General features: G+C 50.2%; 1 protein-coding gene across 2 annotated transcripts in view; it reads left to right on the top strand.

The window, feature by feature from the left end:
- The window catches only part of LOC132463932 (zinc finger C3H1 domain-containing protein-like), a 33,876-nt gene extending 24,853 nt beyond the window's left edge, over positions 1 to 9,023 (top strand). The window contains exons 30-37 of one of the 2 annotated variants that reach the window (XM_060060044.1): positions 1,028 to 1,132; positions 1,900 to 2,065; positions 3,401 to 3,501; positions 3,767 to 3,868; positions 5,667 to 5,706; positions 6,565 to 6,936; positions 6,973 to 7,026; positions 7,087 to 9,023. In XM_060060044.1, the coding sequence (XP_059916027.1) occupies positions 1,028 to 1,132; positions 1,900 to 2,065; positions 3,401 to 3,501; positions 3,767 to 3,868; positions 5,667 to 5,706; positions 6,565 to 6,936; positions 6,973 to 7,026; positions 7,087 to 7,977 (1,831 nt within the window). In that variant the 3' untranslated portion in view covers positions 7,978 to 9,023. The remainder of the gene's footprint in view (positions 1 to 1,027; positions 1,133 to 1,899; positions 2,066 to 3,400; positions 3,502 to 3,766; positions 3,869 to 5,666; positions 5,707 to 6,564; positions 6,937 to 6,972; positions 7,027 to 7,086) is intronic. The other variant, XM_060060045.1, reaches the window with a different exon arrangement.
- Positions 9,024 to 12,627: the final 3,604 nt, after the last annotated feature.

The following is a 12,627-nucleotide window of genomic DNA, read 5'->3' as shown; positions in this document are numbered from 1 at the left end:
TCTCGTCTATCCCTCTTTCTTTTCCGTCTTGTTCTCGGCCCCTTGTTGTCTCTTTTCAAGCCCTCCTATATTTCCTCCCTATTCTTCTCTCTCTCCTTCCTATCTCAATGACAACCTAACAACATCCCGTTATGTGTAGTCATCGACCGATGTACAGACCGGCCGATATTATCAGACGATATTTATGTTTTTTACGTACGTATCGGAATCAGCATTCATTTACGGCATGATTTACAGACAGTTCAATAAATTTTCCTTTTTTTTTTTAATTGAGACTTGTAACATTTGTTTTCATCATTGTAATTTGTATGTTGTAAATTGAGGGAGCAAAAGCAGTAATGGCTCAAAATATCGGCTCAAGAAAATCGGTATCGGCCTCAAGAAATCCGTATGTGTGATCCCTGGTTATGTTGTAACGTTGGAGGGGATCTATGATCCCTGGGTATGTTGGAACGTGGAGGGGATCTATGATCCCTGGGTATGTTGTAACGTTGGAGGGGATCTATGATCCCTGGGTATGTTGGAACGTGGAGGGGATCTATGATCCCTGGGTATGTTGTAACGTTGGAGGGGATCTATGATCCCTGGGTATGTTGTAACGTTGGAGGGGATCTATGATCCCTGGGTATGTTGTAACGTTGGAGGGGATCTATGATCCCTGGGTATGTTGTAACGTTGGAGGGGATCTATGATCCCTGGGTATGTTGTAACGTTGGAGGGGATCTATGATCCCTGGGTATGTTGTAACGTTGGAGGGGATCTATGATCCCTGGGTATGTTGTAACGTTGGAGGGGATCTATGATCCCTGGGTATGTTGTAACGTTGGAGGGGATCTATGATCCCTGGGTATGTTGGAACGTGGAGGGGATCTATGATCCCTGGGTATGTTGTAACGTTGGAGGGGATCTATGATCCCTGGGTATGTTGTAACGTTGGAGGGGATCTATGATCCCTGGGTATGTTGGAACGTTGGAGGGGATCTATGATCCCTGGGTATGTTGTAACGCGTGCTTTCTGCCCGTCCAGCCGGTGGAACTGGCTCCAGGGCTCCACGGAGGAGACGGCCAGCGCCTTTGAGCGGGCGCTGGGGTCGGCCATGCCTCTGGACCTTCTTCATAAGCTCTGGATGGAGTAAGTCCCCCTCCCCACTCCCAGTCCGACTCCCAGTCCGACTCCCAGTCCGACTCCCAGTCCGACTCCCAGTCCGACTCCCTGCTCTGACTCCCTGCTGTGACTCCCTGCTCTGACTCCCTGCTCTGTCTCCCAGTCTGTCTCCCAGTCTGTCTCCCAGTCTGTCTCCCTGCTCTGACTCCCTGTCTGTTTCCCAGTCTGACTCCCAGTCTGACTCCCAGTCTGACTCCCAGTCTGACTCCCTGCTCTGACTCCCTGCTCTGACTCCCTGCTCTGACTCCCTGCTCTGACTCCCTGCTCTGACTCCCTGCTCTGACTCCCTGCTCTGACTCCCTGCTCTGACTCCCTGCTCTGACTCCCTGCTCTGACTCCCTGCTCTGACTCCCTGCTCTGACTCCCTGCTCTGACTCCCTGCTCTGACTCCCTGCTCTGACTCCCTGCTGTGACTCCCTGCTGTGACTCCCTGCTGTGACTCCCTGCTGTGACTCCCTGCTGTGACTCCCTGCTGTGACTCCCTGCTGTGACTCCCTGCTGTGACTCCCTGCTGTGACTCCCTGCTGTGACTCCCTGCTGTGACTCCCTGCTGTGACTCCCTGCTGTGACTCCCTGCTGTGACTCCCTGCTGTGACTCCCTGCTCTGACTCCCTGCTCTGACTCCCTGCTCTGACTCCCTGCTCTGACTCCCTGCTCTGACTCCCTGCTCTGACTCCCTGCTCTGACTCCCTGCTCTGACTCCCAGTCTGACTCCCTGCTGTGACTCCTTGCAGCTACCTGCTGTTCAGCAGCTGCCGGCCGTGCGGGGCCCCGGCCCCTAGGGGGTGCTCCAAGGGGCTGTGGGAGCTGGTGCAGCGCTGCCTGGGCACCGTGCCGTCCCGGCTGGAGGTCCCCTTCAGCCCCGCCCAGTACTGGAGCTGCTACCGCTTCCACAACAAGGCAAGTCCCCCCCCCCATCTGTAGCCTTTATATTGGGGTCCCCTCCACGCGGGGACACAGCAGTACCAGCGCCAGCTGACCTGGTCAACCTCATGACTCAAAGGATCGTTTGGTTTTGATTTGATGAGTGTGTTAAGTGCGAAGCAGGCCACACTAATGTTATCACCCTCTCATTTCTTTCTAGTATATTTATTAGGGCTGTAACGATACACAAACTCACGATTCGGTTTGTATCACCATTTTTGACCCACGGTTCGATACATCCCACGATTTTTTTAAATTTAAAAAGCATTTTATTTAAACACTTGCATACCGATTAACTTAATGTAACATTTAATAACAAATAATTTGGAACACTGAACAGATTTGAACAGAAAGAATACTATTAAAGTATAGCTAAATTAATAAAGAAATAACCAAAGATTGCAGTTGAAGGATGCTTGCAGGTAGGCAAAAACCCTCAACTGTTTGGTTGGTTTAGTAAAATATCCTTATTAGCGCTTCTCATTAGGCTATGTAGCTTAACTAATTACATTATCAGGCCGTATAGAATGCAACATGTTTAATAGCCTAACTTTCAATAGATGGGGAAAAACATGAACTTCTAACATGAACGTTGCAATAACGAGGCATAGTGTTACGAGTAGCATATGTGTGTGAGCGAGAATGTTAGTGTGAGTGACGTCAGCGAGAGAGTGGACGAGCGAGGAGAGCGAGCGGTAGCGCGTGTGTCTACTGAAGAAGCGAACGAGACCGGTAGAATAAAGTACCCATCCTGTCAATAATCGGTGGCCGCTTCATTCTGACCTATAAGCAGACAAACTGCCGGTCAAATCACACAAAACGATAGAGACAGGATCACACAGGCCATTTTTTTCGTGCTTGGCCCACTCTCGATAAATGTGGGTCATATCACATATGAGGACTTCGACGGCTGTGGAGAAATGCAATCCTCCGTAGCCACGGAGAGCTGTGATCACAGAGAGGGCTTCTCGTCACATACTTACGGCATCGATAGGAGGGGGCGCTGTCAGCAGACTATTATTTAGACAAATTATTAGCAAATTTCAATCGGACAATTTGACCGGAGAGTTAGAAAGGGCATATCGCGCTTCTGCCTTCTCACACCGCGAGACAGGTTCGTGGCTTTTAGTGTTGCGATTTCGGTTTCGGTACGCGTATCGTTACAGCCCTAATATTTATATATATTTTCTGAACATCTGACGATAAAAGATATTGAAGGCTTTAAGTGTCTTCCCACCACCCAGTTTCCAAGTGACTGGTGAAATACTAGAGCACCTTCCATTGTCTGTTGGTTTTCTCGTGGACGTCCAGGTGGTGAACCATTACCTGAGCTGTTTGCTCCCATCCCAGCACGCAATGGTCCTGGAGAAACTCCGCTATGCCATGCCCAACAACGCTGAGCTGGGCCTCAGGTTCGTCCTAGAACCGCCGTCATGCTGGTTGAGAGCACAACCGTGGTTACTTTGGAGAGGGGAAATTACGTGTGTGTGTGTGTGTGTGTCTTCACGGTCAAGAGAGCTTGCTGACCTGCTACATCATACATTGATTGCCGGGCGGCCACCCGGAACGTGACCAGTTGTTGACCCATGTTGGAGCGCAGTCCGCCCCGCGGGTTCTCCGCTGGCTCTGCCCAGAGTCGGGCCTTGTTGTCCAGCTGTGGTTGTGCTCCCGCTCCAGGTTACTGTACCAGGAGTGGCGGGACGGAGGCATGGAACACCTCAAGTTCCAGGCCCGCCTGCTGACCACCAGCCATCCGAAGTGTTTGGCCATCTGGAAAATGTAAGTTGGATTTTTTTTTTTTTTTTTTTTTTACATGTTCCTCCAGGGTTCCCGCGGATCCGAATTTAAAAAGCCTTAAATTCATAAATCGAAAAATAAGGCCTTAAATAGCATTAAAAAGTCTTAAATCCATCTTTCAAAAGTCTAAAAATGTTTACACATGGTAAGTAGGATTTTATGATTGTAATTAGTCTCAAATCTAAAAAGGAATAGTTAAAAAATGTTATATATATAAATTAGGGCTGTAACGATACGCGTATCGAAACCGAATTGGTAAAACTCTAAGCCACGAACCTGTCTCGCGGTGTGAGAAGGCAGAAGCGCGATAAGCCCTTTCTAACTCTCCGGTCAAATTTTCCGATTGAAATTTGTTAATAATTTGTCTAAATAATAGTCTGCTGACAGCGCCCCCTCCTATCGATGCCGTAAATATGTGACGAGATGCCCTCTCTGTGATCACAGCTCTCCGTGGCTACGGAGGATTGCATTTCTCCACAGCCGTCGAAGTCCTCATATGCGATATGAACGACATTTATCCAGAGTGGGCCAAGCGTGAAAAGAATTGCCTGTGTGATCCTGTCTCTATTGTTTTGTGTGATTTGACTGGCAGTTTGTCTGCTTATAGGTCGGAATGAAGCAGCCACCGATTATTGACAGGCTCGGTACTTTATTCTACCGGACTCGTTCGCTTCTTCACTAGACACACACGCTACCGCTCGCTCTCCTCGCTCGTCCACTCACTCGCTGACGTCACTCACACACAAACATACGCACACTGCCATTCTCCCGCACACACATATGCTACTCGTAACGCTATGCCTCGTTATTACGACGTTCATGTTAGATGTTCATGTTTTCCCATCTATTGAAAGTTAGGCTATTAAACATTTTGCATTCTATACGGCCTGATTATGTCATTCTTTAAGCTGCATAGCCTAATAAGAAGCGCCAATAGGATATTTGACTAAACCTCCAAACTAGTTGAGGGTTTTTGCTCCAACTACAATCTTTGGTTATTTATTTATTAATTTAGCTATACTTAATAGTATTCTTTCTGTTCAAATCTGTTCAGTGTTCCAAATTATTTGTTATTAAATGTGACATTAAGTTAATTGTTATACAAGTGTTGTTGAAATAAAATGCTTTTTAAATTTAAAAAAATCGTGGGATGTATCGAACCTTGGGTCAAAAATCGTGATACAAACCGAATCGTGAGTTGGTGTATCGTTACAGCCCTGATATAAATTAATAGCAGTAATGTTGCGCAATCACGAGAGCGGAACCAACAAAACATTTGTTTTGTGGCCGTGACTCAGATGCACGTCATTCAGGTGCACAAGAGGTCATTTTTGTTTCTGTCCAAAAAGCCTACTGATAGTGGAAATATGTTCAAATAATTTTTTCCGCTAGTGTTTATTGTGTCGATGGTCTTAAATTTCCTTTCAAGTGGCATTAAAAAAGTCTTAAAAAGTCTTAAATTTAACTTCCATTAAGCTGTAGGAACCATGTCCTCCCTCAATCTCGGTCTGTCTCGTAACCGTATCAAGTTAACCCTAGGGTTAGGGTTAGCTAACCCTAACCCTAGGGTTAACTTGATACGGTTAGGGTTACCTAACCCTAACCGTATCAAGTAAGGGTTAGGTAACCCTAACCGTATCAAGTTTCGGACAGAAAATCTGATGCGGCTGAAAATCTTCTGTTTGCCATTTTCAAAAAGAGTATAGGAGCATTCCTTCCAGTATCCCGTTGTAATGTTGAATGGACGCTGACCGCATGCTTGCTCTGTGTCTCCTGGCAGAGCCATCGCTGTGGAGTGGGAGCTGAAGGAGCGAGCGGAGGTAAGTCCAACAGCACCGGGGGAGGGGGGTGGAGACAGCAGCACATGTGGGCCAGCACTGGAGCTTAGGAGGGATGTTGAAGCACCTGCACTGTCCAAGGCTGTGACCCGACGCGTGGCCTCCGGTTAAATCGAATAAAGGGCTGATTATGGCTCCGCGTTACGCAACGCGACCACGCAGCCGCTTCAACGCAGTCCTGAACCTGTTGGTTCTGCGTCGGGTTTTAGTGAGCGGACCAATCACAGCCCTCGCTGCTGCGTTGCCTCAACGGAAGGTTAACATTTTTGAAAGGCGCACGTCAGGCCCTTGGGGTGCACGCAAGGAGGGTCCGCGAGGACGTAAGGGTCCGTGACCCCCCCTGCGATGGGGGAACGTGGGACCATAACCAGCCCTTGGGGGTCCGTGACCCCCCTGATTTGGGGGATCGTGGGACCATAATCAGCCCTTGACATTGATCCCACACTTATCTTACGCCAGTTGAACGTGCATATTGTCTTGGTCCACCCTGGTCGGTGCTCAACGCTTTCCAGAACGCCTCTTGCTCAACTGTCAAATCCTCATCGTCGTCATGGTCTTCCTCGTCCTGACCGGGCTCCATGATGAAGGGTATTCCCTATTGGTAACGGCCGGGACTACAGGGACGTCTCTGGGTTGACCCAACTGACCCGCTGCTCCCCCCTGCTACGGCTTCTTTCCCTTCTCCATCTCTTTCTACAACTTTACCTTTTTCTCCTTCTTTCATTCTTTGTTGAATTCTTTGGTTTCTATGGTTTATTTGTTTCTTTCTTTTCACATTATTACTTTCCTTCCTTCCATCCGTCCTTCCTTCCTTTTCTTCTGCTCATGTATTTACTGCAGGTGCGTCTCCTGTATCGGCAGGTCCTCCGCCATCTACCGCTGTGTGCTGCCCTGTGGAAAGATGTAAATCTCTCAACACACACACGCACACACAAACACACGCATATTCAGGCAGTCATCCAGGTTTTACACAAACTGCACCTGACTTCAAATTCAGCCGCTCTCCTTTTTGTTTCAGGTTTGTCTGTTTTTGATCTGCTCATATTGTTGCTCATGGTTTTGACTCCTGTTTTAGAACGTGATTCACCTGCTCCTCCTCTTCTTCCGTGTCTCTCTCTCTATCATTCCCTTGTCTCTCTCCATCTCTCCTCTCATTCCCTATCTTCCTGTCTCTCCTCTCATTCCCTCTCTTCCTGTCTCGCCTCATTCCCTCTCCCTGTCTCTCCTCTTATCCCCTCTCCCTGTCACTCTCTTCCTGTTTCTCTCTCATCCCCTCTCCCTGTCTCTCTCTTCCTGTCCCTCTCTCTCATCCCCTCTTCCTGTCTCTCATCCCCTCTCCCTGTCTCTCTCTTCCTGTCTCTCCTCTCATCCCCTCTCCCTGTCTCTCTCTTCCTGTCTCTCCTCATCCCCTCTCCCTGTCTCCTCTCATCCCCTCTCCCTGTCTCTCTTCCTGTCTCTCCTCATCCCCTCTCCCTGTCTCTCTCTTCCTGTCTCTACTCATCCCCTCTCCCTGTCTCTCTCTTCCTGTCTCTCCTCATCCCCTCTTCCTGTCTCCTCTCATCCCCTCTCCCTGTCTCTCTTCCTGTCTCTCCTCATCCCCTCTCCCTGTCTCTCTCTTCCTGTCTCTCCTCATCCCCTCTCCCTGTCTCTCTCTTCCTGTCTCTCCTCTCATCCCCTCTCCCTGTCTCTCTCTTCCTGTCTCTCCTCTCATCCCCTCTCCCTGTCTCTCCTCTCATCCCCTCTCCCTGTCTCTCTCTTCCTGTCTCTCCTCTCATCCCCTCTCCCTGTCTCTCTCTTCCTGTCTCTCCTCTCATCCCCTCTCCCTGTCTCTCTCTTCCTGTCTCTCCTCTCATCCCCTCTCCCTGTCTCTCTCTTCCTGTCTCTCCTCTCATCCCCTCTCCCTGTCTCTCTCTCCCTGTCTCTCCTCTCATCCCCTCTCCCTGTCTCTCTCTTCCTGTCTCTCCTCTCATCCCCTCTCCCTGTCTCTCTCTTCCTGTCTCTCCTCTCATCCCCTCTCCCTGTCTCTCTCTTCCTGTCTCTCCTCTCATCCCCTCTCCCTGTCTCTCTCTTCCTGTCTCTCCTCTCATCCCCTCTCCCTGTCTCTCTGCTCTCCAGCGCCTGTTGTTCCAAGCGGCGGAGGGAGGTAATTCTGATAAGCTGAGGAAACTGGGGGACAGGTGTCGAGAGCTGGGAGTGAGTCTAAATGAGCCACTAAGTTTAGGCCCCGCCCAAACTCAGGGAGACCATACATGAAGCAGGCTGAGACCCATCCCACCCCCCCTCCCCCCACACCACCCCCCCCACCACCCTCCCCATACCATTTATCTTGAGTATAAACAAAGCACTCTATCTTAAGGTTCGACCGACCACTGCCAAGTAAGGTAAAGCAGAATCAGAGTGGAGGGGGGGGCTGGGTGGTGGCTGGGAGGGGGGGCGACTCCCCCCTCTCCTCCCCTTCCTCCTCCTCCTCTCCCCCAACCCCTCCCCCCCTCCTGCAGCCAATGAGGGGGCACCGCTTCGGCACGGAGGCCAATGAACTTCCTCTGATTGTCAGAACTCTCTGGGCTGCTAGTGTCGGCCTCCCAGCGCGACCGTAAGTATAGTCCCTGACCGGGGACTCCGCTGCCTTGTTAGCCTGTCGTTTTTAATTTCTCTGTCTCCCCCACCCTCTCCATCCCCACCCCACCCCCCACCTCCTCGTTGCGTTTTCTGTATTGTATTGTCACTTGTGGATTTTTGCTTTCTATTATCCTTTCTGCCTGGGTGGGGGTGGGTGGCGTTCGGACAGACCGCCGGCACCTCACTGTGGGTTTATTTCAAATACTGTGTTTTTTAAAGGAGCTATTTACCCCCCCCCCCCCCTCTCTGCTAGTGATGCTGCTGCCACTCTTTTTATTTTTTTCCGCCCGTTTCCATGGAATAACAATTGACAATTTATCCGCAATTTTTTAAGTAACCAAACAAGGGGGGGGGGGGGGGGGGGGGGGGTTGAAATTGGCCGCTGCTAGTATTCTGTCATGGTATTTGTGAGACTGACGCCAAGACTGCACAATGCTGTGACTGTCGTCTACCAGCCGACCAATGGGGGAGGCCCTTTTAGACGAGCGGCATTAGTCGTCGGGCGGAAGAGCCGGTCAGGAGCTCGTCCAATCCTTTTTTTGTTTTTGTTTTTATTGTTTTGGTTGAAATTATATTATTATCGATGAAAAAAGTATTAGTCGGGAACGGAGGGCTCACTTCCTTCCAATGTTCTTTTTTTGTATGTTTGAAAATGTTTATTAAATTATTTTCTAATGAAAGTCTTGTCTCGTGTTTTTATTTCATTTTGTCACACAAACCACGAGCCAAAGAGCGGAGGGTTATCGGGGTGACAGGTTTTATTACGGGTCCTGGTAAAGGCTACATTCACCTCGGTACACTTATTGCCATGGTGGTGAGGAAATCGCATCGTTTCAGACATTGCAGTCTTTTAAGAGTTTCATCCCTCATTTAAGGCGGGTTTCAAGTTCTGATGAGACTGCTGAACTCTGTTATACTATGTAGCAAAAGCCTTGATATAATCTTAACTGGTTATGACAATAGCTTGGAGTCTGTCTTGAGGGTTTTAATTAAACCCTTCATTCAAACGATGAAGTGCACGATAAATTAGTTATTTATATAGCCATGTCATATTTCTCATTAGTTTATTCATGGTATTGTTAAAAACCTTTTAGTATTTGATGGCCATCTTCTATCTGACCTGATGGTAATGGTAGCCTGTGCTTATCTTTATATTTTATGAGGTCTATGAAAACCTTTTGTAGTTTATTGTTTTCATATCGCTTGATCCTTTCAATTGTACCAATTCAAAATGCATATTTATTAAAAGAAAATGGCAATAGTTATGACCTTGTCCTAAATGATTAGTGGGCGGAGACCAGTCCGCAGACTGCTCAAACCTTTAAAAACGTCTTCAACATCAATTGCCTCTCAAGGTCTACTGCAATGACTTCACAAGAATTATTGTCCCCGTCATCTTGTCATGACTAAGTCAAACCAAACGGACAAAAACACTTCTGCCAGGCATTTTAAATTAAAAGAACCTTTTATTGTCCACAATGAAACCCTTGGTTAATAAAGTCGAACGGGAACACATGAAAGTGATTTAAATGAACCATGGATGAGACGTGAACTTACTGGACACAAATTGCGTGGAAAGTTTATTATAACGCAGTGACTGGAAACCTTGTTTACGTTTCCCTTTGCTTTGGTTGTATGTGTGTGATCACAATGTGTTCGTAGTTCAAGTCGAAACATTCCTTGAGGGAAAACATTTGGCTTTTATTTGAACATGTCTCCAACACACAGCACCTGAAGCATAAGGTAGAGATTGACCTGGAAACAATTCCTTCTGAGAATAAGAACGCATTTGTGAGCCTGTCTGCACCAACGGGTGGGGGGGGTCTGTGCACCATCGGGGGGGGGTCTCTGCACCATCGGGTGGGGGTCTCTGCACCATCGGGTGGGGGGGTCTGTGCACCATCGGGTGGGGGGGTCTGTGCACCATCGGGGGGGGTCAGTGTTTCCGATCTCCAGGTCGGCCCAGGTGTGGCTCCGCCCCCTGCAGGTGGAGGAGAGCGTAGAGCAGCGGGTCCAGCATGGCGGGCAGGGCTGAGAGGAGGAGGGCCGGGGCCCCTCCCGCCGGCTGTAGGATGGGGGCGGTCCAACCCGTGACAGAGGAGCCCTCGGCCAACCAGAGCAGAGCTTCTGCCGCGGAGAGCGCGGCGTTGGCCAGAAGCAGGCAGGTGACGGCGTGCGTGTTGCCGAGCGCCGGCCAGGGCCGCTGGGTCGCCGTGTTCCTGTCCCGCTGGGTCGTCGTGTTCCTGTCCCGCTGGCGGCGGCGGAGGACCAGCCCATGGAAGGCCGTCAGCAGCAGGTACCCGGCACAGCTGAGAGCGACCCGGGCCGCGTCGGGTCCCCAACAGCGCCCCCTCCCCGTGCGGACGGAGCCGTCGAGGCCGCCCTCGTCCAGGACGACACGCACGCACGCTGTCAGAACCAGCGCGGCGCTGCCGCCCAGGACGACGGCCACCAGGACGGCGGAGGCGGCCCCTAGCAGCCGCCCCACCCCTGGAGCCGCGGACCGGGTCGCCCGGAGGCTCCTGTGCTCCCACGCCAAGGCCGTCATCAGGAGCACCAGGCAGCCCTGGGAGGGGGGCAGGAACAGCAGCCGCGCCCCCCAGCACGGGGCCTGCAGACCGGGGAGAACCGCGGCGCCGTGGGGGTCCTCTGCCAGGGCCAGGCCGGCTCCCCAGAGCCCCCCGAGCAGACGCAGGGAGAACAGGGCGGCCAGGAGGAGACGCCGGGCTGCGGTGGTCCTACACCCGGAGCTGCGGCGCAGCACCAGGGTCAGAGCCAGGCCACTGACGGCCACGGAGGGGAAGAAGACGGCCCAGACACAGAAGTGAGCCATCCAGGGAGGCATCTGGAGAGGAAGCCCTGGGGGAACACCGAGGAATGGGATCTTGCTGTCGCTGAACAACATAAAGCAACAGCTCGAATGTGCAAGTGATTTTCTTTAATCTACAAATGAACTGTATCAATTTAAAGCAGTTTAGTGTTCTGTTTATTGGATTAGATTTTGTCTGCATTTGACAGCGTTTACACAGCCAACAACCCTGGGATGTTGTGGTTTCTCCGTGGTGCCTTTGTTCTAGTGTTCCAGTGTTTTCACATGAGCCTGGAGGGACGGGCTGATGAGCAGACTTGAGTTCTGCTCTCCATAACGCAGGCCTTACCTCTGGGTCAGTGTTCTCTCTCAGAACACAGTTTCCTTGTCGGGTCATCAAAAACATATAGAGTCATAGATTTAAGCTGGGGTAGGCAATGTATTTTAGCAGCATTTCGGTCATATTTGTTGAATCCTGACCCCAATCAATGGACAAAGGAAAACACACTATAATACCTGCACACATTCGGCCTGTGCACTCATTGCACAACAACAGGGTAGCTTTGTTCTGTAGTTGCATTGTGAAGAGAGAGAGCGGAAGAACGCAGGTTGGAGAAAATAAATATGCAGAAAAGTTGCTCCGCAATTGAGAGGATGAGTCAACTCAAAACAGATATTCTCACCCCATAAAGGCTGATGGATGGCTAAGCCATTTCTAAAAAAAATAGCAGCTCTTCAATCTTCCTTGCAGCACCCTTAAATAAGAAGTGAGATTAATGGAGTTTTTAATGGGATTAAGTGGATGCTTGTCTTGGCATACCGTTCTGTCTCCTGCAGGGGCACATGGGATAGGGATTCCCAGGACGGACACGGGGCAGCACACAGCACTGGAAGCCGAGGGGCATCTCTGCTATTCTGGGAACCAAAACAATATCCAGGTAAGCTTAAAGGTCCCATGACATGCCACCAGGTGTGAGTGTGATTAACCGTTATAAGCCATCCAACACACATCTAGGCGGACACTCCCACTTGTGATGTGATAAGAGCCAGATTTTCAAAACGGCTTGTAACGGCTAATCACACTCACACCTGATGGTATAATATGTCACCTAATAATTATAGTCAAAACATATTTTGAACATATTATATCTAATCTTTTATGTATCTCCATGGTTTCACTTTTCTGAGTTCACCATGAGCCCAACTGTCCCCCCCCGTCCCGTCCCCGGCCTGTGGGCCTCACTCACAGACGGTCTCCCGGCCGGCAGTACCTGAACCTGGGGAGGAGGTGGGGGGGCAGAGGGTCCTTCCGCCCCTGGGCCCCGGCCAAGAGACGGGTGAGGCCTGATAGCTCCTCCCCCCGGGGGAGGTGGGAGAGCGGGTTGAAGGAGAGGTCACTAAGGGGGGGAGGGTTGTTGGTGTAAGGTCAGCTTAAAGAGGCCCAGATCATTGTTATTTTTATCTCTTACAAATAA

Source organism: Gadus macrocephalus, chromosome 9, assembly GCF_031168955.1.
Source record: "Gadus macrocephalus chromosome 9, ASM3116895v1".
In the NCBI taxonomy this organism is placed as follows: Eukaryota; Metazoa; Chordata; class Actinopteri; order Gadiformes; family Gadidae; genus Gadus; species Gadus macrocephalus.
Note: the sequence above shows the minus strand (reverse complement) of the source record. Positions and strands in the feature narration are given on the sequence as shown.